General features: G+C 38.4%; 2 protein-coding genes and 3 long non-coding RNA genes across 6 annotated transcripts; 4 read left to right on the plus strand and 1 right to left on the minus strand.

Moving 5' to 3' along the window:
• The first annotated feature begins 8,479 nt into the window (after nucleotides 1-8,479).
• LOC147517559 (tubby-like F-box protein 3) lies at nucleotides 8,480-13,183 on the plus strand. The gene is made up of 6 exons (XM_086589744.1): nucleotides 8,480-9,061; nucleotides 9,276-9,363; nucleotides 10,178-10,307; nucleotides 10,420-10,596; nucleotides 10,902-11,392; nucleotides 12,565-13,183. The coding sequence occupies exons 1-5, from the start codon at nucleotides 8,720-8,722 to the stop codon at nucleotides 11,371-11,373; spliced, it is 1,209 nt and encodes a 402-aa protein (XP_086445870.1). The 5' UTR covers nucleotides 8,480-8,719; the 3' UTR covers nucleotides 11,374-11,392; nucleotides 12,565-13,183.
• A 1,352-nt stretch (nucleotides 13,184-14,535) lies between these two features.
• On the minus strand, nucleotides 14,536-15,568 carry LOC147517560 (uncharacterized). Its single transcript, XR_015211481.1, has 2 exons — nucleotides 15,149-15,568; nucleotides 14,536-14,851 (listed from the first exon to the last, which is right to left on the minus strand). It is a non-coding gene; the product is annotated as an uncharacterized LOC147517560 (long non-coding RNA).
• Nucleotides 15,569-15,899: 331 nt separating this feature from the next.
• On the plus strand, nucleotides 15,900-17,799 carry LOC147517561 (uncharacterized). 2 transcript variants are annotated; one of them, XR_015211482.1, is made up of 3 exons: nucleotides 15,900-16,200; nucleotides 17,516-17,605; nucleotides 17,709-17,799. It is a non-coding gene; the product is annotated as an uncharacterized LOC147517561 (long non-coding RNA). The 2 variants fall into 2 exon arrangements; XR_015211483.1 differs by having other exon boundaries at nucleotides 17,516-17,645; nucleotides 17,709-17,776.
• Nucleotides 17,800-19,014: 1,215 nt separating this feature from the next.
• LOC147517562 (uncharacterized) lies at nucleotides 19,015-21,206 on the plus strand. Its single transcript, XR_015211484.1, has 6 exons — nucleotides 19,015-19,092; nucleotides 19,192-19,314; nucleotides 19,835-19,877; nucleotides 20,029-20,142; nucleotides 20,252-20,301; nucleotides 20,886-21,206. It is a non-coding gene; the product is annotated as an uncharacterized LOC147517562 (long non-coding RNA).
• A 1,596-nt stretch (nucleotides 21,207-22,802) lies between these two features.
• On the plus strand, nucleotides 22,803-26,363 carry LOC147517563 (protein TRANSPORT INHIBITOR RESPONSE 1-like). Its single transcript, XM_086589745.1, has 3 exons — nucleotides 22,803-23,395; nucleotides 24,537-25,029; nucleotides 25,138-26,363. The coding sequence occupies exons 1-3, from the start codon at nucleotides 22,926-22,928 to the stop codon at nucleotides 25,921-25,923; spliced, it is 1,749 nt and encodes a 582-aa protein (XP_086445871.1). The 5' UTR covers nucleotides 22,803-22,925; the 3' UTR covers nucleotides 25,924-26,363.
• Nucleotides 26,364-27,260: the final 897 nt, after the last annotated feature.

A 27,260-nucleotide genomic window follows, 5' to 3' on the forward strand; every position in this document is an offset into this window, starting at 1 on the left:
TAAAAAATGCTGGAGCGACCTACCAACGATTGGTCACCAATATGTTCCAAGATATGTTAGGAGATACCATGGAGGTCTACATAGACGACATGGTGGTAAAAAGCAAGAAAGTTGGACATCACTTGGGTTATCTCGAACAAGCGTTCTCCAGACTGAGGCGAACTCAGATGAAGCTCAACCCTGAGAAATGCCTTTACGGAGCGACTTCCGGGAAATTTCTTGGATATTAGGTATCTCAACGAGAGATAGAAGCAAGCCCAGATCAGATTCGAACATTCTTGGATATGCCAGATCCGAAGACAAAGAAGCAGATACATAAATTGTCTGGGATGGTGGCCGCTCTAAATCGATTCATATCGAGAGCATCTGACAAATGCCGACCTTTCCTACAGATTCCCAAAAAGGGTGAACAGTTCTCATATATAGAACGAGCAATGCCATAAGGTGTTCTCCACTTTCAAAGACTACCTCACAACACCACCCGTACTAGTAAAATCAATTGATGGATAGACACTGGGGCTATACTAGGCTGTCTCTGACTTCGCTATCAGTTCGGTTATCTTCAAAGAGGAATAAAATGTTGAAAAGCCGATCTACTTCACTAGCAAGACTCTATTACCAGCTGAAAAAAACTATTCCACAATTGAAAAGGCAGTACTGGCACTACTTTATTCTGCAAGAAAGTTTAGGCTATACTTCCAGGCACATCCAATCAAAGTTCTGATTGATTTGCCTCTAAAGAAGATCCTTCTTAAAGACAACAAGACAACTCGCATAGCAATATGGGCAGAAGAACTCGAGAAACACCACATAGAGTTCACCCCGAGAACCTCACAAAAGGGACAGGTCGTTGTAGATTTCTTAACCAATTTCCCAGTCGACGATCTCAACTGGGAACAACCGGTCGACATCCCGACCTCTAAACAACAGGGCGCATCTGTATGCTCACTTTCCGTAGATAAAGCAAGCAACCCAGGTGGTAGCGGAGTGGGTGTAGTCCTAGTGTCACCAGATGGCAACATGGTGGAAAAATCAATTCGCATTGATTTTGTGACCTCAAATAATAAAGTTGAATACGAAGCCCTGATTATAGGGCTTCGCACGACGTTGGAACTTGATGTCCAGGAGTTAAAGTTCTTTAGCGATTCACAACTGGTCATTCGCCAAGTTGCCAATGAATACACCACCAATGAAGGTAACCTTTCTAAATATCTTCAAATTGTGAATCAAACACTGCCTTCTTTTAAGAAAGTCACCATACACCATTTCCTACGGGAAGAGAATCACCAAGCGAACAGCCTAGCGTACCTAACGACCCAAACACCTAACTGTGACCCTAGGAAGCTACTCATCGAAGTAATCAATAGACCTGCTTACCAAAATGAGCACGTCTTAGAAATCAGTGACCTATGCCCACTCTCTAAAACTCAGATGAGCCAAACATGGATGCAACTTATCATAGACTATGTCAAACTAGGCAAACCACTAGAAGATCGACTCAAGGCCAGACAAGTTCAATATCAGTCAGGTCGCTACTGCCTAGTAAATGACTAACTGTTTAGAAAGTCCGTCGGAAGACCTCATATGAGGTGCATAAGCTTAGAACAAGGTCAGAGGATTTTCGCAGAGATCCAAGAGGGGGAATGCGACAATCATGCAGGAGGTCACTCTTTGGCTCACAAAGCAATCTCACAAGGCTACTTCTGGCTAAGAATGCAGATCGATGCAAAAATGTATGTACTCAAATGCATCAAGTGCCAAACATTTGGCCACAATATCATCCAACCAGCTCAAGAACTCATCAACATTGTCAGTCCTTGGCCATTTCACATGTGAGGCTTGGACATCATGAGTTCATTCATCCTACAGAAAAGCACTAGCTTCTGGTTTGTCTTAGCGGCAATCGATTACTTCACCAAATGGGTGGAAGCGATCCCTTTGGCTCATGTCAAAGAAGCTAATGTCAGAAACTTCATCTGCACAAACATCATCACCAGATTTGGACTACCCCACATTTTGGTGATGGACAATGGCTCCAAGTTCAAGGGCAAAAAAGTCAAAGAGTTCTTGGCTAAGTGGAAGATCATTCATGCATTTTCCACCCCGCAGTACGAATAGAGCAATGGTCAAGTAGAAGCCAGTAACAAGGTAATTTTAGAGAACCTGAAGAAAAAGATCGAAAAGAACAAAAGCCAGTGGCCAATGCAGCTCGAAAATATTCTATAGGCCTACAAAACTACAGCTCATTCTACAGGCGAGTCACCATTCTCACTATGCTACGGCACTAAGGTCGTCATTCCTTCTGAGCTGACAGTTATAACAACCCGCTCAGAGATCGTTGAAACCGGTCAGAATGATGCCATTCTCGCAAGAGAAGTCCCCCTACTGGAAGAACGCCGCGACCTAGCAGCCATTCGAGTGGCATCCTACCAACAAACTCTGAGGAAGATGTATAATAAGCGAGTGAACCTTCGAAGTTTCCAACCTGGCGAACTAGTCTTGAAAAAGACTAAAAATGATTCCAAACTCGCACCAACATGGGAAGGACCCTACATAGTCGAATGAGTCGTTGGCAACGGAGCATATTGGATCAAGACCCAGGATGGCCAGTCATTACCAAGTCCTTGGAATACTTTCTTGTTAAAGAAATTTTATCAATAAAAGATCTAGTTGCACTACTTCATACTCCTAACACTATACAAATAGTTCATGTTTGCATCAATGCATATCAGTCTCTCCAAGAGCTCAAACGTTCTGCGTCCCAAAACGTGTATGCAAACTAAAATGCTCTTTGAGAGCAATATGCTTTCTTAAGCTAACACGCTCACTAGAGCTAACAGTCTACATATCCTTTGAATTTCTGACTAGTTGAATTCCTACAACCCTAGGCTCAACTCAGTGAGAACACTCTCTGAGAGCAGCACAATTACTTAAGCTAACACGCTCACTCGAACTCAAAGGCTCCATAGCCTATACATTTCTTACTAGTTGAAGACCTACAACTCTAGGCTCAACTCAGTGAGAACGCTCTTCGAGAGCAATACACTTACTTAAGCTAACACACTCACTCGAGCTCACAGGCTCTATAGCATATACATTTCTTACTAGTTGAAGGCCAACAACTTTAGGCTCAATTCAGCAAGAAAACGCTCTTAGAGCAACACACGTAATTAAGCTAGCACGCTCACTCGAGCTCACATGCACCATAGCTTATACATTTCTTACTAGTTGAAGACCTACAACTCTAGGCTCAACTCAGCGAGAACGCTCTCCGAGAGCAATATGCTTACTTAAGCTAACATGCTCACTCGAGCTCACAGGCTCCATAGCCTATACATTTCTTACTAGTTGAAGACCTACAACTCTAGGCTTAACTCAGCGAGAATGCCAAGATTTTGACAAGACTTTGGAGACCATGGATATGGCTTACTATTTCGTAAGCTTTTAATCTTCTTTGGTCCCTTTCTGTCTTATTGGCGAGAGTAACATTGATGTTTCTATTTGTAGTTTCTTGTTGGGTATCAGAAATTGAAGCACATGGCCTAATTTATGGAAGCTGAGGAAAACGATGTGGGCAAGGTAAAGATCGTAGATGGTCAGTTTGATGCTTGACTTGCACGAAAGACTGGTTGTAGTAACTAAGTACGCCAAGCACTGCAAGTCGGTTGCACGAAAGGCTCAGCGGGCGTATGACCGAGTGTGCCAAGATTATGTGTTGCTATAGGAGACGTACTTTCAATTGAAAGAAGAGCGTGAATGTGGGGCTCTAAATACAAGTGTGTTTGTCGTACCTGGAGATGCTAGTAACGCTCCGTCTACTAGTACTGTTCCTACTAAGCGAGTTGACATGCTTGCTGATGATAAGCATATTACTCTTGATGCTTGACCATTGCTTCTGGACTTCTTCTTCCTTTGTGTAAGTTGTGAGGTTTTGAATATTTCTCTCTAATTTCATATTTGTTAGTGGTTGTAAAACAATAAAACTGGTTGGGGCGTGGCCCAGGTACATTAAGAGCTGATACCCTGGGGAAACTTGGGCAGTTCGTGTTATTGATAACGTAGTGAACTGGTGTCTACATAAGTGGTCGTTCGGTTATTTTGAAGAACTGGTTTCCTGAGTGTGTTCAGGCAGTTCGTTTGTTTTGCACGTTATGGAACGCATGATGTTTACTTTCATCTAAATGTTTGTTGCATGTTGTTTTGATATCCCAGTAGGTAGTTGACCTAGAGATGTACGTCCCGTTGTCGAGGGGTAGTTTGGGTTCTGTACTTCGTTGAACTCGGTTGAGCTCGAGTGGGTGTGTCGCTCTGAGAGAGCGTTCGTCACTGAGTTGAGTCTAGCGTTGTAGGTCTTCAACTAGTAAGAAATGCGAAGCTATGTAGCCCGCTAGCTCGAGTGAGCGTGTTAGCTTAAGTAAACGTGTTGCTCTTGGAGATCATTCTCACTAAGTTGAGCCTAAGGTTGTAGGACTTCAACTAGTAAGAAATTCGAAGGCTATGTAGCCTGTTAGCTCGAGTGAGCGTGTTAGCTTAAGTAAGTGTGTTGTTCTCAGAGAGCGTTCTCACTGAGTTGAGCCTAGAGTTGTAGGTCTTCAACTAATAAGAAATGTATAGGCTATGGAGCCTGTGAGCTCTAGTGAGCGTGTTAGTTTAAGTAAGTGTGTTGGTCTCGGAGAGCGTTCTCGCTGAGTTGAGCTTAGAGTTGTAGGTCTTCAAGTAGTAAGAAATGTATAGGCTATGGAGTCTGTGAGCTCGAGTGAGCGTGTTAACTTAAGTAAGCGTGTTGCTCTCGGAGAGCGTTCTCGCTGAGTTGAGCCTAGAGTTCTAGGTCTTTAACTAGTAAGAAATGCATAGGCTATGGAGCCTGTGAGCTTGAGTGAGCTTGCTGCTCTCGGAGAGCGTTCTCGCTGAGTTGAGCCTAGAGTTCTAGGTCTTCAACTAGTAAGAAATGCACATGCTATGGAGCATGTGAGCTCGAGTGAGCGTGTTAGCTTAAGTAAGTGTGTTGCTCTTGGAGAACATTTTCGCTGAGTTGAGCCTATAGTTGTAGGTCTTCAACTAGTAAGAAATGTATAGGATATGGAGCCTGTGAGCTCGAGTAATCGTGTTAGCTTAAGTAAATGTGTTGCTCTCGGAAAGCGTTCTTACTGAGTTGAGCCTAGGGTTGTAGAACTTCAACTAGTAAGAAATTCGAAAGCTATGTAGCATGTTAGCTCGAGTGAGCGTGTTAGCTTAAGAAAGCGTATTGCTCTCAGAGAGTATTTTAGTTCGCATACGCGTTTTGGGATGCAGAACGTTTGAGCTCTTGGAGTGACTGATATGCATTAATGCAAACATGAACTATTTGTATAGTGTTAGGAGTATGAAGTCGTGCAACTGGATCTTTTATTGATAAAATTTCTTTAACAAGAAAATATTCCAAGGACGTTGTAATGACTGGCCTTCCTGGGTCTTGATCCAATATGCTCCATTACCAACGACTCGTTCGACTATGTAGGGTCCTTCCCATGTTGGTGCGAGTTTGGAATCATCTTTAGTCTTTTTCAGGACTAGGTCGCCAGGTTAGAAACTTTGAGGGTTGACTCGCTTATTATACGTCTTCCTCAGAGTTTGCTGGTAGGATGTCACTCGAATGGCTGCTAGGTCGCGGCGTTCTTCCAGTAGGTTGACTTCTCTTGCGAGAATGACATTGTTCTGGCTGGTTTCAACGATCTCTGAGTGGGTCGTTGTAACTGTCAGGAGTGTCAGCTCAGAAGGAATGACGGCCTCAGTGATGTAGCATAGTGAGAATGGTGACTCGCTTGTTCTAGAACGAGCTATCGTTCTGTAGGCCCATAGATGTTTCCGAGCTGCATTGGCCACTAGATTTTGTTCTTTTCGATCTTTTTCTTCAGGTTCTCTAAAATTTCCTTGTTACAGGTTCTCTAAAACTGCATGGTAGGTCGGTTGGTGGAACTCTGGGAGCTCTGAGTTTTCAAGTCAGATCCAGGTTTTTAGGTCACTCGTGCGCCATGATGATGAGTTAAGGGCATTTATTGTGAAGCGTGCCTGAAGCCACAGTATTGATGACGATAATTAAGACTTATGTTACTGACCGTTTAAGTAGAGCGAGAGTTTGGGAGGTCGTTCGTGTGTAGCGAGTCACTATGAAGCGAGCTCGTGTGACGAAGACTTTAAGTCAGTTGGCGATTGGTCAACCAGATCGCTTGCCGTAGTTGAGTCGCTATGAAGCAAGCTATGAGGACAAATATCGTAAGTCGGTTGGTGAAGATGTTTATACTGGACACGTGTTTGATATTCATTGGATGTGAATATTATTCCCTCACATAATAGTTGTGTTAAAGGCATGTAACTTTCTTCAAATTGATTGTGTAAGTTCATATTTGGGTTCATTTGTTACAATATTTTATGTAGAACCTAAAATCGATTTTGTGGTCATAATTTACTATGCAGTTGTATTTTATTATATTTTTCCATTATTTTTCCTTTACCTTTTCTCTACTAGCTTTTATTGGAGTTTTTTTTCCCCAATTATTTGTGGTTCATTTTCTTTTACTTGTACATACAGATGCATGTTATGGTTAAGAGGAAGAAACAATCATTCACCTTTGTGCAAGATGCACATTTGTGTTGTGGGCGTGGGATCACCACTGATATATATATATCATCACCTTATCGATATATATATATATATATATATATATATATATATATATATATATATATATATATATATATATATATATATATCACCAAATGGTGCAGCCTATGCAAGAGATCTTCAAGGAATGGCCTACGACAATCACACCTTACTTTGGAGAACTATTTCTTTGCGTTGCATGTTGGCTCATTTTGAAGTTTCTATAATTTCAGGACTTATGAGGACTTAGGATATTAGTTAAGGCGACTTAGGATGCATATGGGCATGTACAACAAGCTCAATGGGAAAAAGAAGATTCCACTTTCACCAGATGATATTTAATTGCAGTGTAGTATTATAGCCGTATCTCCAAAGTGGTGTAATTAAGCTTCTTAGCATATACCACCAGTAATAAAGTATAGATGCCACTAGGATATGTACTGTTTTGAGGATAACCTCAATGTAATTAGTGTAGCAGACTATGCTTTGAAAGCAACTTGGTTTGGTGTTCATTCTATGGAAGTGTTAATTTTCACCCTATCTTTTAATTTCATGCCTTAATATTGAATCGGGGAACATGAGCAAATACAAGTAAACAAATGAACTCTACATCATTTTTGTTTTATTTTTCTAACATGATGCAAATAAAGAAACTTGATGAGCATTCCATCGGTAATGCCTAGATTGGACATTGGCGATCTAGGTTCTATTTTCTATTTGGATTCGTTGAAATTTCATATCGATCTTCATTTCTAACTTCTAAGTTGTGAAAAACAAGAAAAATGGAGAATTAATTAGTACGTTCAGAGATACTATGTTTACTATTAAATTTGCTGAATAGTGAATAGTGAATAATGAATAATGAAGATTCGTTGTTTATGTGTTTTGGTGATTGATTGAAGTAACAAAGATGCAGAAAATTGTTATTTGTACTAAATTTAGACTGTTGAATTCGAAATAAAAAAGAGAAAATGGTGATAGAGTTTGCATCAAAAGTTAAAACTCTGAAAATTTCATTTACAAGGTTGTTTTTCAACTCAATTTTTCTTAGTTATTCATTTCAAATATTTTTTGTGAATATATTTTTGTATGTAGTACTATTGGTTGTAGGATGTGAAGAAAGATGAGTTCACATTCTGGTTCAATAAAGTATTCTACCAATATAAATAACCATAAGTGAAGGAGTAGATGCATTTAGAAAAAAGTGAAATTGCATAACCATATCAACTTTTTATTGTAAGATACCTCCAAGGCTCCAACTACCAAAGGGCAGAATTTTTCAGTCTGAGACACAACCACATATTGGCCATCTATAAAATAAACAACCATTTCAAAATAAAATGTCTACAAATTCCCACATAGGCATACATTTGAAAATATTGGATGTACAAAAATTAATGTCACAAATAATATAATAAGCACCCCCCATACACGAGTGATACCTAGTGTAGAAATAGATCAGCTTGGTTTCGGGTCGGTTATAATTAGGGCTAGAAATGGTGCGGGTTTTGACTTGAATCATACCCGATCCAAACCCATTTCAACGGGTTTGGACTTTAATAATGAGTCCGAATAAGAAAATGGGTCGGATATGGATTATCCATTTTTAATTCGGATTCAAATATGGTTTTACTCTAAACGGTTCGGATCTGATTATCCCATTTACATAAATGGTTCGGATATGGTATGACATTTTGGATCCATTCGGGTTATGGATCCGGATCTGGGTTTGTATTGAAAAAATAGATCTGGGCATGGATACAGTCTGATCCGACCCGAACCCGAACCCGCCCCATTTCCAGGCCTAGTTATAATAACAGTTCGATTCGGATATCGTCTACCAAGGTCCTTGATAAGCAGATAAAGCTGATTATTAAACTGAAAAAAAATATAATAGAATAAAAACCGAGGGGCATCCATGGTCATTTTATCACACAGAACATAATCATCACATCTCTCACACACAAATGAATTTGCTTAAACAAAATTCATGAAACTGATCTTCAAGTTTAGTTGACTTTTATCCTTAAACAACATTGGAATCCCCGAACTGATTTAGATCTTCAAAGGAGAAGTAAAATGCCTTTAAAGAGTATAATACAAGATATGAGAAGTGAAATAGGAAGTATATCAAGAAGAGGATTAAGATCAAGATCACATAGACTAGTACAAGATGGTGGGGTAGTAGTAGTGCCATTACTAAGCATTGATGTTTTTAAGCAGAGTTGTTGGGCTAATATGCCACCTGAGTTATTAAGAGATGTTTTGAAACGGATTGAGGAGTCTGAGTGTGATTGGCCTCTTAGAAAACATGTTGTTGCTTGTGCTGGTGTTTGCAGGAGCTGGAGAGATATTGTTAAAGAGATTGTTAAGTTACCTGAACTTTCTGGGAAATTTACATTTCCTATTTCCTTGAAGCAGGTAATAATTTTCTTATTCGGATTCTATATTTAAACTTGGTGTAATGTATTTTGGATATCATGTGATGGAAGGAGCATTAGTTTTCCTTTAAGCCCTTGTGTTATGAAGCAAACTTTAGAAATTTACATGTCAAAATTTGGAGTGGCTTAATAGTGGAGAGTGTGCTATTTAATTTTCTGCGTGTACTTACCAAGTATATTCAAATTGTTCATAGCCTGGCCCAAGGGATGCCCTTCTCCAGTGCTTCATAAAGCGGAATCGGAGTACTCAGACTTATCATCTTTATCTTGGTCTAACCCAAGGTGAGCAATTGCAATCTTTGTAATGTCTTGTAATACATTTTCTTCAGTGAATGTGGTGGCCTATGCAGTCAGTATTGTTGAAACTTTTGTAATTTGGGTATGTTGAACATGCTATGTTCAATGGTTTTGGTTAGGCTAACTGGATTGCGTATGAACTCAATTCAAGGGTTTTATTTATTTACTCTAGATCATAGTTATCAAATCGTACATTGTATCATATCTCGGTTTTCATTTTTAGTGGACCGAGTATCAATTTGTATGATAACGCGTAAAATACATAAATAAAGTTTATCACGTACAACACTACTAGTGGATAGTAAAAAATGTCTTCATTTTCAACCCCATAGCCCAAATTAGTATTATAATGTAAAGGACTAAAAGATAGCTAATAGATGAGTGAGTAAAGGTTGCTTTGGGTTAGGATTGTTGTTTATATGAACCAAAACCTAAGATGTTTTTCCAAAGCTTAGAAAAGAGAAGAAAAAACTAAGTAACTCTTAAAAATTCGTTTCCGGATACAGTTTTTAATTATTTAATGTTTCTAAAGTGTATTGCTTGATACAGGATGTATCACGTATTGTCTTGATACATAATATTTTCGATACAGTAGTATGATACGTATCGGAAGCAAAACGATACGATTCTTATCCTACAATACTGATAACTATGCTCTAGATCTTTCAAGGATTTGATTTTCCATTTTTTTATTCATCTGTTTATTTGTTCCAGTGAGTTAAACCCATCTATCTTTGTTCATTAACTTTTTGAGAGGTAAATATTTAATCCATGAACATTTGGCTGGTCTCTTGGGCAGCACTGACTGATAATGGCAAGTTCCTGCTCGCTGCTTGCAAGTATCGACGTCCCACCTGCACAGATTACATCATCTCGTTAAATGCAGATGACATGTCGAAGGGGAGTGAGACGTACATTGGAAAGTTGAGGTGGGCACAATTGACGTACAATTTGATGGGGAGAAAATACAAAAACCAACCAAATGTACAGTAACATTTGTTTTACATATTTATGTTCTGAATTTCGGTTATTTTTTTGCAGATCAAACTTCTTAGGAACCAAGTTTGTAATATATGATGGTCAGCCTCCTCATGCTGGGGCTACTGGTACCAAAAGTCGCTCCACTAGGCTAGGTTTGAAACGGGTCTCTCCTAGGGTGCCTGCTGGAAACTACGCAGTTGCTCATGTTCAGTATGAGTTGAATGTTCTGGGTTCCAGGTAAGTATTTGACAGTAAGGAGTTTCTAAGTCAAAGACTTTATTTAGAGCTCACCTGAACATGTTTTGGACCTCACCTTTAATCATCATTATATGTCCAAGTTACATTGACACGGACATGTGTGTCTGTATCCGACACGGCAAGATATAAAAAATTGAGGTATATTGCATACGATATGTGTCCATGTGTGTCCCACATGGACACGTGGATACGTATCTGACATGGATTTTTTTTTAAAATATGGCGTGTCCATGTAACATAGTTATATGTACTTAGTCTCATATTTGTGGTTATGGAAAACGCAGGGGCCCTAGGAGAATGCTGTGTACAATGGACGCCATTCCTGCCAATGCAATTGAACCTGGAGGAGTCGTCCCAACCCAAACTGAGTTCCCACTTAGTAACCCAGATTTTTTCCCGTCACTCCCATTTTTTCGTTCCAAGTCAACACGCACAGAAAGCCTTTCATCAGGGCCTTTGGCAAACCCAAAAGAAGGGATGCTGGTGCTAAAGAACAAGGCTCCAAGGTGGCATGAGCAGCTCCAGTGCTGGTGTCTCAACTTCCGAGGACGGGTTACAGTTGCTTCAGTGAAGAACTTCCAGCTGGTGGCTTCTCCTGAGAATGGATTGACGGGGCAGGAGCAGGAGAAGGTCCTTCTGCAGTTCGGAAAAGTGGGGAAGGACCTGTTCACAATGGATTTCCGGTATCCTCTTTCGGCTTTCCAAGCATTTGCTATCTGCCTCAGCAGCTTTGACACCAAGATTGCGTGTGAATGACTGACAAAATTTGAAACAGGTATGCAATGTGCTTCTTTGAAAATTGATACTTAGATAGCCTTGACGGCATGAACAAATTTTATGTGGTAGCAGTTCGAAATTAACTTATTGCATGTAACGTCACTGCAAATTCTTTTGAAAAGTTTAACATAGATGGAAATCATATATTCGGAATGTCAAATCGACATAGTAATCAGTGCAAAACCACTAAAGGATGACCACAGCTTTTTAGTACACTGGTTAATGGATAAGGTTCCATTCTTGCATCTAGATTTATAGCTGATAGAGAAAGAACAATTTTAGTATGTAACAGACAATTACTGCATTGTATGATGTATCATTTGCTTCAATGTTATAGAAGAAGACGGGGATGTATGAGCTAAGGCAGAATGTTTAATTTGATATTTGACCACACTTAGCATGTGACTACCACCATTTCATTTTTCTTGGTGTGGAATGACTTTCTTCACTTTTTTTTGTATGGCTAATCAGTGGGGCGATAATTAATATGCAAGGAAAACATTGATCCAGCTGTGGCTGGTATAAAAGCAAATTTAGGCAGCCAGCAGAAGTTTGTATGAAAAATAAGTCCAGAAGGCATATCTTGATAGCTACGAGTTTATGACTTTGTCTTGTTTAAGTTGTCTAGTATATATCAAAGATTAAAAACTTTGAGGCCCAACACAAAATGTTTGGTCATGCCATTCTTTTGGAGTAAGATTTAGACCTGGACAGGATAATGCTCCAGCCCCCTTAAAGCATATTATTCAACATATCTAGTTAATGTATATTGTGCATGTGTGCACTTTCTGCTTTCTTTGTTTATGGTTTTGACACGTGAAAAAGTTTATTGATGTCAACATATAAAGATGCACACAAATGTGCGTGGTGGGTAGCAAAAAACATTATTGGAACTTAGATATCCCGAGGTTGGCAACCTTTTGCGTGATACCTAGCGCAGCCTAAATGGCTGAATTATGTTATAATATTTTCTGGGAGAACCTAATTTTTGATTATGTGATTCATGTAAAATCTAGTTATCACCATTCACATGCTCTCAGTTGTGGCCTTGCTAATAGTTCCTGTAATGGTTTCACATGTAGCCTACATGTTTTACTGAGAGCATTAGATACAACATATGCTTCCAACATTAACTTCACTGACACTATTATGTCTTTTGTCTCTGACTAGCCAATCTTCAAAGATCCTTTCCAGAGGAAGATCAATGGATATAGCAATAATCACTTGACAATAGAATGACAATGCCAAAGACCAGCAAGCGAATGAGTGGGACTTACCGGTTAGTTACAAAGGTTCCCCTATTCCGTATCCATGTTTTGTTGCATGTTTCTGTACATATTAACTATTCAAAGATGAGGCATTGCATGCCATAATCTTGCTCGTGCTTTCTCTCCAAAAAGGATCTCTTCATTTCTGTTGAAACCTATTCCACGACTGACTTTGATGGCCCTCAGGTATGAAGGTGGAGATGATAATGTCATATTTGAAACCATGGTTTATAGGGTTATCCATGGTAGAGGTCGTATTGTGTTGCTGCTGGTATTGTTTGTTTCTTTTTGTTCCGCGGTTCTGTCTATATTTCTTTCGTTTTTGTTTGTGTTTATGAAAGATTATTGGATCTATCCCACCATGTAGTAGCTCATATAATCTGTTTGAAGATCAAAAAGGCAACGTGGAAGAGAACACGAAACAATATTTCCGAAGAAGGCTTTTCAGTGTCATAAGAAGGTGATGGACAGATGTTTTTATTGTAATCCTTATGAATGAAGGAAATCTGTGGTTTGCGACATGTAAATTTGTTGAGAAGTAACACTAATATTCACGGAATTTGCAAGCCCCACTAAGACGCTAAAAGATTCACGTGGGTCCAGCCTTTGTTTTTTTAATTTTCTGGATTCCAGATCAGCACACCAAACAGTAATACAAGCCGACTCACGAACAGTCACCGGTTCACTTAATTCTGGTCCTACTCCACTTTTGAATTGTTAAAATGGAAGGTTCCTTCATCTTTAAGTCTTTAACAGTGAAATTTAGATTGCCAGTGGCAATGAATCCCTGAAAGTTGTTACTAGATTTTTGTGTTGGTGGGTTCCGAATCTGGGATTCTGAGTATAATTTTTGCTGTGGTCGACACAAACTTTTGGCTAGTGGTTTAGTGTATTTTCCCTTTGTCTTATTGTTGCTTTCTAGCGTCCTTATTTGAGTGCTCTCTGGAAATCGTTGGTTAAGTGACGCGGTTGACGCCTTTTAGGAGTTGCATGAATCAATTCCCACGGTTGGGTAATTGCACTTTTTTGAGTTCCCTTAGACCCTCTTCCTTTGCATAAAAAGAAATTCAGCTCAACAGTTTCAGTGTTTTTTCTTTTGTAATCAGTACAACCAAGAAATTATGTAACTCAACTAAACGATCAGAGTTTCAGGCCCTTGGGTAAATGCGTCTCTGCGTGTGCATTGTGTCCGGTATGTGCATATATATGATCTTCAAATGTTTGGATTGTATGAAAATATGTCCTTGTCAAACAATGTGAGGTCTTTGCTTGTCACGTTCAGATCGATTAGATCTATGTTATGCAAAGATTTTAACCTCCTATTGTGGTAACAATGTAACATAGAATGCTTCGTCCAGTCTTTTACGAGGAAGATCTTTGACTTGAAGACTAATTACTTGCACATTTGAGTTCTATCAATCAATGAAATATAAAAAGTTTTCTTAGCGAAAGTGAAAAAACAAACAGACATTACAATTTAGGCAAATGATAAGGAGAGATTTAGTGCGCACTTCATATCAGCCGTTGGATGACATGATCATACTGTGTGGTTTGTCAGTTGTGGGCCATGCAACAATCTTGATCTCGAAAAAAAAATTCTCCATCCAACGGCTATTTGTGTTGATCTCTCCAAATTTTAGAGAGAATGATCTCTACTTATGGGATCTCTACAATTTATGCTTTTGTCTCTGTCATATGGTTTGACGGTTTGTGTTTGTGTTCTTTTCCTCCTTTTCGGTGTATTTGGAACTGGAAATAGTTGATTACAAAATGATTCTAAACCACTTTTGTTTCAAAAGTAAAAAAGTGAAATTGGGCGATGCTGACTCCGCAATCCGCATATTGGATTTACTTTAGAGAGATTACACGTGAATTAAACAAGAATCTTCCCTTACATTACCAATGTGTTTAATAATTCCTTAAAACCATTACAACTAAATAGCTTCATAACTTCATTAGATTATCGCACGAAGAGTTCATTCTCACTTCCCAGATACAAAAGAAGAAGAATGAAGTTATTTCAATTTTCAACTAATTATTAATCTCAGCAAACATACTGCATGTCACAGCCATCCTCTACTTTGGAATCTCAGAATGGTCGTCCACCAGGTGGCCCAAATGGACCAGGAGGTGGAAGCCCCCCACCAAAGCAGTCTTGTATCAGCCAGCAACAACAGAGGAAGTAGAAGCTGCAAAACGCGAATACACAAAAAATTACTAGGCTTAAACCTTGGATGAAGAATTCAGAAAAATAGAACAAATATCCTCTAGCTTGCTTCAATTATGCCTTCATTTTGATGGTAATGTATTATGAATAGTACTGTGATTAAATAAGTCCAGATGCAATTTTTTTTTCACGGTGGTCAAGGATCAATATTCATATTTTGACCTCTGTTAAGTCGTAATGCAACAGCAACCATGCCTAGTCCTTTCTAAAGCACATAAAATATACCAAAACGGCAAAATGAGACAATAGATGAACTCACCAAGAAGAAAACACGTTGCACAAACCATTTACCATGCCACCAAAAAAGCCGCCGGGTCCATGTCCAAAACCAGGAGGTCCTCCAGACCAACCAGGTCCGCCTGGCCCCATCCTAAATGTACTCCGCGTCTTTGCTACTGCAATGACGAGTTGACGACCAAGAAAAATGGCGAAGGGAGAATACAAGAGCCCCAAAGATGTAACACAACGCCACAAAAGTGAAGTCCTGATCTCACTCTTGCGATGGTGCGTGCAAAGCTTTGAGGTAGAAATTTGATCCTGGGCAACACTTATATAGAGCATATGAGAGGACATTAGAGAGTTATTTTTGGTACATTTTGATTAGAAAGTTTGGCAGTCGGATGCAAGCATGCTCACATCTACCAGTTCTCACTTCTCACAGCCCATATGCATTTCTAACTCTTTACCTAATCTTCTTAAGATCTCTTGTAAATTTGGTTAGTTCTCCCATCTATAAATCTATAATTCAATATAATTTATTATTGTAAAAAGTATAAACATTGGTTAAGCACGTGCTGATTGTTCTGTTAGATACATGCAACTCTGGACGGACCCAGGATTTTTTCCGTGGGTATTCAATTATTCATGTCCACACTCAACAACAACTGTATCATTTCATAAGAAAATGTGTACTTTATTTTCTTAAGGCCGTACTTAAATATGATCAATATTTTCAAAAGCAAAATTAGATTCCAGAATTTTTGTAGTTGTAAATAAATAACACGTAAAAACGGCATTTATTCAATTATCATGCTGTTTTTTTGTTAACCAAACCGAGTTTCTTTTACAGTTAAGGACTTAAGGAAACACATAAAAGCAAAAACAAATGTTTAAGCACCATAAATTTTTTGTATTCATACAATTATGAGCATCAAGCTACTAAATAGTAATAAGAACATAAGCTAGTGGGTAAAGTTCGAAATATCAGCATATATTGATTTTTCACTCCCAAATTTGAGAGTATTTAGGTGAATACCTTCAACATACACCGGATCCGTCCTGCGTACAAGATCTCGTGTTTTACTTTAGCAGGTTAGCTTTGTGATTGTTGTGTTTTGCTTGTATCCAATTGTTGGTATAATTTTTTGAAAAAAAGTGTGAAAGTGCATGTATCGTATTGATGATTTGGACATAGCTTAATCATCCAAATATACAACCTATTCATACACTATCTCACAAAAATGACAAGAAAGAAAGAGTCGTATAGATATTCTCTTTATGAAATTTATATTAGTGAAATTTCTCGTAATTATTCTCAAATTAAAAGATTCCTCTAACTTGAATCCAAGTCGATTGATCGCTTGAAAAGTTAGTTACAAGAGTCACTCTTATCTATTCAATACTCTTCTATCCCTTGGTTCCACTTATAATGTAGCGGATCTAAAGACTTAGGGTATGTACAATTTATTATTTGGGCACAAGAATCCTGGATTATTGTTGATTTGGTCAACAATGATTGCATTATGGGGTTGACTTTTATCGTGGGTTAGGGATTTTTTGGGCCTAATTTAAAACAGTGTCGTAGGCATATACTATATACTAGTGTTTCTACATGTTAGAACCAAATGTCAATCCTAAAATTAGAAAACTAGACGGAGTCAATACACCGCCTATCTATTTCTTGTGTTTTACATCTAGGTTGCAAATTGGGTTATGGTCTAAAACATCTACTATCTATCTAATAAAAAGCAATGGTGTGGGGGCCGCAGGGTCTGCATCCAATGGATGTCATTGTATTTCACAAGTTGTGACATGGCACTTTCAAGTTCATCTAGGTGGTGTGCTGCATTTCTAAGCTAATATCGGTTCCACGAGTATCTCTTCTCCTCTAATTTAGGGTAAAAAATAGGGTAAAAAAAAGAAAGAATCATTTTCTTTCCTGCTCTTTCGTCTTCAACACCGCAGAATCAGTCTTTCTATTGCAGATCACTGGTATGGCTCCCTCCCCATCTATGGGGTTTTGTACGTGTGCTAATCTAAAGGCTATTCTAATTACACTAAAATATTGCAGTCAACGCTATTTTTAAATCTTCAAATCTGGAGGTACACTATTTTCTTTTGTGTATCTTGATTCACATGTAAATTGCTTCATCTATTACTACATTTATTAATTATAAATGTTTTCAAAAGAAATTTATATTATTTAAATTGGAATTTGGCTGTTGATTGAATATTTGGGCAGACATTTAAAAGTTCAACATACAATTAAAGATTTAAGTGGTTAGAAACACGTCACTTACTATCTGAGTTTTTTTCCCTTTGGAGCTAAAAGAAAAGCTTGGATTCTCTCGTGTTTCACAATAAAACTTAATTATGCTGACTATACCCCCATACTTTTATTTTGTAGGCTCCATTTATGATCTCTACAGTGGCAGAAGAGTTACTAGCTTACACCAACATAGTGCCAGAATGGCTATGCAATCAATGCCAAGAAAATGTACTGTTTGAAGGGACACTACAATCGAAATTATTACAAGGTTCGTTTTAAAGTTTTACCTTTTGATGGAGAGGAATTATAAAGTTTGTCGTTGATTTTGCAGCTCTATTCTGGTGATGTGTTATTCTGCCATGTGGAGCTTATAAAAGCAAAGAAGCTTCATGTATTTCCCCGCAATTCATTTGATCGATTTCTGTGAGTTCCATTTCCCGGACTTTTGAAATTTTAAGTAGATAGTTATTTACTTGATCTTTGGAGTAGAACTTCTCTCGAAAGAACACCGCTTAGTCTCCTCTTATATTAATCGACAATCCAAAAAAAAAAATTATTGACTTTCATTTTTGGTCACTCTTCCCCGCATTGCAATTCATTCTCGAAGAACTTTATAATAGTAGTAATCTCCATCACACTTCCCTTATCAGTTAGGTGTGTACAATTCACTCAACTATGTTTTTTATTTTCTATCCACTTTTACCAAAATCCGAGTATGTTTATTTCTTTTAAACTGGCATGTTTCAATAGTTTATTAAGCAATCTATTGTGGATTGTAACGCAACTGTAATGGCCATTATGAAACTCAGTTTATATTATGATGGTTATCTCTTTGGGACATACTGTATCTAACCTCAAAATGTTGACGCATGTATGATTGTATCTCGAGAATAAGGTGGCGAGAACCTTGCATTGTGTTTTCTCCTCATTGAGTCTGCGACTTGGTTACATTGTTCACTTTCGCTTGAATCTTTACTGTTTCAGTTTGTTTGTGCTTGGTTAAATTATTTAGGTATAGTTGTTGCGTGCTTCCTCTCTTGAATTCCTGTTCTCTTTTTGCTCCCCATTTTTATTTATTCTTTCATTTCCCAAAGTCGTTTTTCCTTCTTGGATCACCAGACATTTGGGGTATGTTTTATTTGTTGGTTCCATGGTTGACACTTGAATATGAAAATATGTTGGGGGAGAGTGTGCTTTGGCCTAAAGTTACCGTCCATGTAGTTGGAGCCTAGAATTGATGAGAGTGATGGTACTCCCAAATGTAGACCAGTACGATGTTTTCCAGTTTTTTGAAGTTCTCTTGATTTACATTTAGTTTTTAGGTCATTTGTTACACGAGTCCCCACCTCAACCAGTATCCTCACTGCCAAAAGACAAGCTACTTCATATGCTTTATAATGTGGTAAATTTCTCTTTATGGTCAGATTATTGTTTGTCAAACGTAGTTACGCTTTGTGTCAAGGATATCATGTTCTCAAAGGTTTTTATTTTGGGAGTTTATACTATACTCCATTTCTCAGAATGCGCGTGGAGCAAATTATTCGTTTTGCTATAAACACTTATGGTAATTTTGCATCAGTTTTGTTGAGAGATTCTCGACAGTTGTTGTGTGTGTCTTTGCAGATGATTCCAAAGAGGCTGCAAATGACGTAGCTTTCTCAATACATGCAGTTCTTCTCATAGGAATCACCCTTATTCAAGTTCTCATATACGATGTAAGTGATGCTATCTTCATCATATATATTAAACTTTTCTTTTTCAGTTCAAATTTGATTGATTTTCTTATATGATGGAGTTTCATTTCAATTGCTTAGCGCGGAAGCCAGCGGGTCTCAAGGACTTGTATTGCAATCTCTTGTGTTGTGTGGATTTCTGCCACAGTCTGTGTTCGTGGCCTTGCCAACCCAATCTTGGCTTTGGCTAATTTAAGTGTTTAAGTAAGTTTTCATGATATTGAGTTTCTCATCACAGGTTAGCCAATGGGGAGAGTAGTTAGTAACAAGAAATATAGAAAACTGTAAAAGAACATAGTTTGTGTTGTTATGTGATATGCAGAACCACAAATCTCTCAAGTTACTTTTCCTGTTTGACAAAGTGAGGGTAGATAGTTATTGCAGACTTGTACACTTTCAATCTTTGGAACATCTTTTCATGTGAGATGTTGCAAAGATTAGTGTTTCACTTATCGTTTTTAGCACTTCCCTTTTTTTGCTTCTCAATAAAATGGGAAAAAAGTCGATCTAAAATCTATTTAGCATTATATATAGTAATATTATATTATATTATTGAATAAGAGAAACAAGGAGAAAGTCTGGAGAAGAAGAAAGAAAAAACTATACGGCCTTAGTTAGTTTCAGCTTCTCTCACACAAATATAAGAAAATACTAGGCTTTAAATGCTAACATATTCATTTTTTTGCGACGTCCTTATATCATATTCATTTTTATGATCTTGCAGTACAATACAAGTCTTCATGACAGTCATCAAATACATTCCCCAGGTTTGACACGATTCTAGCTTCTTTTCTCTCTTTAAATTTAATTTGGAAAAATGTTGCACTATTATTACCTTCTTTGGTTAAATCTTCCAACCTTTCCACATATATAGTTGACATGTTGTTTGTTCTTTTACATATCGGTGCATACATCTAGGCCATCATGTTTCCCGAAAGAGCACCATAGGATGGAGCATTTGTAACATATTACTTGATTTACTTGAAGGCATGACAAACTACGGACAGATGGCTATGCAGTCCATAGACCAAGGTGTGCTTCACAATGTTATTTTAAGAACAATCACAGTTTGGAAGTGTTATGATGCTCATGCACTATAATGTTTGTTTGTTTGTTTGTTTGTTTTTTTTTTTTTTTGTAGGTTCATGGGTAAACTTTAATGGAAATATTGGGAAAACTCTGCTTTCTTTGGTATGCATAATTTTCCATTCACACTCACTGGATTGCAATGTATTTATCTAACTTTTCACAAACGAGTTCTAATATGGTTTGTCATGTGGTAAACACAAATCAATTTTATATCACCCACCCCCTCCATATCATATAGTGGAATGTTTGCTACTAATTGCCTAATTCTCATCTGTGTGAGAGTTAGTTTCGACATAATCTGTGGTTAGTTTTTAAGATAAAAATAGCATTCAATAGGTAAAGCTAGGAAAGAACTGGTGGATAAAAGAAAACTATTTTTTGTGAATTGAAGTGGGTGAATCTGAATTCCATGTTGTAAAGAAACAGCTGATCGAGTCCACACTGTTGCTTAGTAATTTTGTGTATACACTTTCCTGTTAAACGTAGTTACACATCCTTCCAAAAATGTTGCTTTGGCTCACCTGATTTGACAAATTGATACCGTGTTTTAACATCTATTTCTATGTAAGAAGGGTGCTTTTAATATTGAAGAAACTATATAAAAAATATAAAATTTGTGAAAAAAGAGGAAAAGTAAATGTCATCTCAAGCTTATACTATTTGCCTGTGTGATGATCTTTTTGTAGGTGTCTATCTTCTTTGACCTTCTATTCATTGTCCAACATTAATTTCTGTATCCATCCAAGAAAGAGAAGGTTTCTCCTGAGATCGATGGGGAAAGCACAACTCCACTTATCAAGTCCTCCCAACCCTTGCAATCCGAAAATGAATGAGGCTTAATCAGGCTTACTATCAGTTTGCAGAAACTACAAATAATGTAATACAATGGCCTGAATTTGCCCTACTCATTTGTTCCTTCCTTATGTATATTTGATATAACTTGTAAATACATCACTATCACTCTCTATGCAACCCATTCCATGAGAAAAACCACTACCAAATTTTTTCAGTCCAATGGTAATACCAACATGTTTGTAAGTCTTTATGGAAACCGCTTCGGCCAGGGTACAGGGCGGATGCGAGTCGGGGGCACCGAAGGCGCGCATATCTGTGTAGTACGGGATGGATGCGTGTCGGGGGCGCCTAAGGTGCGTATCTATGCCATAAGAAGGTGCAGATGCGTGTGGTGCATGCCTTCATGGTTGTGTTATGTCACGCGTTCACGGTCGCCCGATGAGAATGTAATGTCGTGACGCGTAAAATATTGAGTGTATCGAGTTTCGGGGTAGCGCCGCAGGCACGTCGACGCCTTACGGGTCGTAGGCACGGGCATACCCTAGTATCTATATAAACAAGAACAATAATCTCTTAAAAAACAAATAAAACAAATAAAGACATTGGTACAAAACTACAAACCAAAGAGGAGCTCTGTTTATGTATCAAACTGTCAATACCAACTCATAAATTTTAAGGGGAAGACATTTTTGTAAGGGACATCCTATATAATACTCATGTGATATGCACACGACACCCTAGCACAGCTTGTATGTAACAAACTCAATCTACAGTCAAGACATCTACTCTCCAACACCTAACGACTTGACTCGATTCCGGATACTTACCATACTCGAAATCGACTTAGCTCCGCACACTCGTTTAGCTATCGGGATCGACTCAACTCTAGATACTAAGTACTCGACTTTGAGCACTCATTATATGATCTCATCTCATAATATCACTACCTACCAAACTCATCATTGTTGCTACCAGCAACGTATCTTTGTTCACTACAACACTCAAATCATTACCATCATTGTTACAATAACTATATTCTTCAGGCCGACAACATGTGACATCATCATAGTATCAACAATTGCTCCATGTGCACGCACAACATCCATTTCTTATCATCACGTACAAGCCACTTAACTTGACACCTATCACAAGCTACCACCATACTCCACCATATCTCCACATTATTGACTTCCATCTATACAAGCCACCCTTAAGAACTACATTTGGGCTTGATTATATATTCTTCTATGAAACGGATATGCAGACATCTTCCCCACAGAGAAGAAGAACCCCAAGCAACATCCAAACACCTTCTCCTCTGAATCCGCGCTATTTCATATTATATTTGGTGTAATGTTGAATCTGACCTCTAGGGATAAAATTGGACATAAACAATTTTCATACCCTCACATGTAGACACGTAGCACGAATATTGGCTGAAGTCAAGTACTCAACAACAAAGTGTGTTAGGGAGTTGAGTAACCTTGCACCATCTGAGACAGTTGAGTAAATTATTTTTACATAGATGTTCAATTTGGAGTATGTGAAGACAATGTACTAACAACACCTATACATAAGGATATGCATAGTTTGTTGATCTGAATTTGATTTTTATGTTGTCACTTTTCAGTAAAGTTGTTGATTACAGTTTCTTGGGCTATTTTTACATGGTCCAAATTAAAAAAGCAGTGCAAGGCCCATGTCCGCAGTCAGGATATTTCCCTTTTCTTTAATCTGGTCCCCAATTGATAAACCACGTGCCCAGTAGTAACTTAACAGTAAAACATTTAACCTACATCCGGCCACACCATATAACCTTATCTTCACACTACTTCTCTGCAACTCTTTTGGAGCTCTCATTAATGGCAACTTAAGATCTCACTCATAAAAAAGACAAGTTTTTATACCTCCACTCAAAACTTTCTTATAATATGCCTTGTACAATCCCATTATTTTCATTCCCACAAGAAGTACTAGAACATATATTCTCATTCATTCAACTAGATAAAGACAGAAACACCCTTTCATTAGTTTCTAAATCATGGTATGATATAGACAAGTGTTCTAGGCATAGGGTGTTTATTGGAAACTGTTATGCATTGAGTCCTGAGATGTTACTACAAAGATTTCCTCAACTTAGATCTGTTTCAATCAAGGGGAAGCCTCATTTTGCTGATTTCAATCTTGTGCCTGAAGGTTGGGGCGGATTTTTTAGTCCTTGGGCGAAAGTTATGGCTCAAGGGTATCCATTTTTAGAAGAGTTGAGATTGAAAAGAATGGTTGTTAATGATGAGAGTTTGGAGCTTGTTTCTAAAAGTTTTAGGAATTTTAAGGTTTTGGTTCTTACTTCTTGTGAAGGTTTTAGTACTGATGGATTAGCTGCCATTGCTTCAAATTGCAGGTACTTCCTTAATTTTACTAATTTTAGTTCATTGAGCTCAAATCTTTGATGCATTTTAAGTGGATTGAGCTGATTTGGGACACTAAGTATCTCTAAAATGCCAAGATTTGTTTTTAGATGCCTTATGCCTTAATTTAGTTGATTGAGCTGAAATGTGAATCTTGACATCCTGTTATAAATGTGCATTTGTTGCTAATTCTAGTAGATTGAGCTGCTTTTGGTGCTTTGGGCCATTGGGCATCTCTAAATCGTCAAGATTTATTTGTGTTTATGTTGTTTTATGAGTGGTAATGTGAAGTTAATACGTGAAAATATTTGGTTTTATGTGTTTATGGAGAGTTTGACTTGATATTCTTCTTTTTGATGAATTACTCAGATGTGGATCTAATGAGGAATTTTGTGTCTGAAACTCTGAATGAGGAATGTTAGAAGTCTAGTCAAAAGATTATTTGGTGGCCTTTTGTTTTCCTTTTAGACAAAGATCTGTTGCAGGATGATGTTTGAATGGTTATAATGGAAAATCTAGTCATAGTCATTTGGTTGCTTTTCTTGGCTTCTTTTGTTTTATTGTGAGCTTTTATGATGTGGGTTTCTTTTTATTTTGGATGGTAGCTTCTTGGACAGTATGGGTTCTTTTGGGATTCCCTGATTAAATTCACTTTCACTCTACCTTTTCCATTGTGGTAGACTTAATGTGTTTAGTCACAAACAAGGCATTCTTTTGTGGATTCCCTGAGTTTGTGCTTTGTACTGGTGGTGATTAATACTTTTAGATTCTGGTTCACTAGTAAAAGGATGGTAGATTCGTTTTTGTTACAACCTTCGGCTATTTCTTATGTTGCCATGTGCTTCTGATTAAAGATCTGTTTAACCTACATAATCGAGCAAAAAAGCTACCAAAATAAAAAGAATCATAATTAATGTTCAGATAAAGTTGGTATTCTTTTGGGCCTTAATACAATATTCCTGAAGTCTTTTTTCTTGTAAGAAATATGTGCTCTCAAAAGTGGTGATCCGAAGTGGTCAGTTATTAGTTAATTTCTATTGGTACAAGGATGTTTGGAGTTGGAGAGAAGGTACTTGGAGTTGATCAAGCTGTGTTATATTAACTTCCTCCCTGGTTATACTTTTTATTATTCAGGAATCTAAGAGAGCTTGATTTGCGGGAATGCGAAGTAGACGACAGGAGTAGCCATTGGCTTAGCTATATCTCTGAATCTTGCACGTCATTGGTATCTCTAAACTTCGCGTGCCTTGGTGGGGAAGTAAGCTTTTGTGCCCTGGAGCGTTTGGTGGGTAGGTGCACCAACCTGAAGACTCTCCGTTTAAACCGTTCTGTTCCTCTTGAGAAGATTCCCAACCTTCTAAGAAGAGCCCCACAGCTTGTTGATCTAGGTACAGGCACTTTCTCTATGGATGTTCATCCCGAGCTCTATGCGAACCTTGATGGCGCCTTCGCAGGCTGCAAAGCACTTCAGAGCTTGTCGGGGTTTTGGGAGGTCCTCCCTGTGTACCTGCCAGTCGTCTACTCAATATGCCCGAGAGTCATTTCTTTGAATTTGAGTTACGCTAGTATACAAAACCCTGATCTCATGAAGCTCATCAGCCAGTGTCAGAATTTGCAGCAGTTATGGGTACGTTTCTGCCACTTGCCGTCCCCGGGTGTAGTTTTTCTTTGAATAACCCTTTTGTATTTGCAGCAGTTGTAGTTCAACCTTGAAAATTCACTATCATCTAAACAGGTATTGGACTATATTGAGGACACTGGCCTTGAAGCCGTTGCGGCATCTTGCAAGGACTTGAAAGAATTGCGAGTATTCCCTTCTGACCCGCATGGTGTGGAACAGAATGTGTCACTTACAGAGAAGGGACTCGTGTCTGTTTCCGAGGGTTGTCCCAAGCTCCATTCAGTTCTCTACTTTTGTCATCAGATGTCCAATGCCGCCTTATTTACCATTGCTAATAATCGTCCCAACTTGACACGGTTTCGTCTCTGTATCATTGAGCCACACACACCAGATTACCTAACCCAGCAGCCACTCGATGCGGGTTTTGGTGCCATTGTCCAGCACTGCAAGGACCTTAAACGCCTCTCCCTTTCCGGTCTCCTTACAGATCGTGTATTTGAATACATTGGGGCATATGCGCTGAAGCTTGAGATGCTATCAGTAGCATTTGCTGGAGATGGTGATTTTGGTCTGCATAGCGTGCTCTCAGGGTGCCAGAACCTTCGAAAGCTGGAGATCAGGGACTGTCCATTTGGAGACAAGGCCCTTTTGGCCAATGTGGCAAAGCTAGAAACAATGCGATCCCTTTGGATGTCTTCGTGCTCTGTTAGCTTGGGAGCATGCAAGTTGCTAGGTCGGCAGATGCCAAGGCTCAATGTTGAGGTTATTGATGAGAGAGGCCCAGAAAATTCTTTGCCAGATGATTTCGTTGTTGAGAAGCTGTACATTTATAGGACACTAGCGGGGCCAAGATTCGACATACCAACATTTGTTTTGACAATAGATGAAGAGCAGCTCTAGACTCATTTCTCAGTATCAGTGGGAACCCTATAAACCTGTGAGTTTTTTCAGCAGGGAAGTTTGCAGCTTTGCAAGTATTATTATAATATTGTACTTCCAAGTGTTGAGTTCTTGAACTTATGGGGCATTGGGTGAGAAGCCATGACGGTGGAGAAAAGAAAAAGATTATCAACACACTATGAAGTAACTGACGGCAGGGCTCAAATGTTGTGGCACTAACTGAAAGGGAGAACAGATCTCAATCAGGCTGAATAAGGGACTGAAAGGATAATTGGTGCTGATGGATATAGAAATTTAGAGCGCAGAGAGTAAGGTTCAGTATGGACCTATTTTTACTTAAGAAATTTCACCTACTTGTATTTTCTTTTGTATCGACGCAGCAATTTTAAAGTATTCTTTATTCGAATTCAGAACCGAGTAATAAACTGTGGTTATCCTCAGCACACTGTAAATTTCTTTGGTTCATAACTTCATGATGTATTTACATACAGGCTGATAAGCTTTGTGAGCATGGGCTGTTTCAGCTATATCATTTCTATGCAAACTTTTACTACAAAATGTTCGAAGACATCGTGGCTTTACTCGTAGTCCAGCATATATCTATCCTGTGGATGTAATTGGATATTCAGGCAGGGGGAAGAGGCAGAAGTAGAACCCAGCCGAACCTTTTGTTCCATTAACTGTTGTTCACAAAATTATCTTGACAAGCATGCGGTTGGATTGATATGCAATGGCATATTACTAGTGAATTTAGATTAGTTAGGTATGTGGCCCCAACTTGTTACCACAAGATTTCTTGAAGTAAATTTGATAAGTATGGCAGGTTGGACATGCATTCCCAGAATATTAGTAGCTAGATTTTGTGATGCGTATTTTATGTTGGACAATATTAGTAGCTAGATTGTCGTACCCCCAATGCTACGAGACACTAGTGAGGTAACTCTGACCTATTCTTGGTTCTTGAACCTATAGGCTACTTTTGTTTTCTCTCAACTCCATTACGGTATAGCAGACAGAATCTGCATCTTTGGTTGTGGTCGTCTTTCAGATGCTACTACTGAGTGCTGGTCCCGATTTAAGTAAACTCATTTGCATTTTACCCAACAATGGAGATAGTATGTTCAATCATCTGCAATAAACACTCTTGAGGAGAAGTAATAAAGCAATCCAACTGCAGAATAATGATCTCAGGTTAGGTTTGATATTACCGACCCCATGGTATTTTTAGTGGGAAACTTCATTGAAAATGGTCCTAACATGGCGAGCCATTAGCTGGTGAATTATTAGCCTCGCAGAATTTTGAGAACAATCCCTGTGGATATCAGCAAGCAGTTGTT

The sequence above is a fragment of the Coptis chinensis genome, chromosome 2 (genome assembly GCF_015680905.1).
Source record: "Coptis chinensis isolate HL-2020 chromosome 2, ASM1568090v1, whole genome shotgun sequence".
Taxonomy (NCBI): domain Eukaryota; kingdom Viridiplantae; phylum Streptophyta; class Magnoliopsida; order Ranunculales; family Ranunculaceae; genus Coptis; species Coptis chinensis.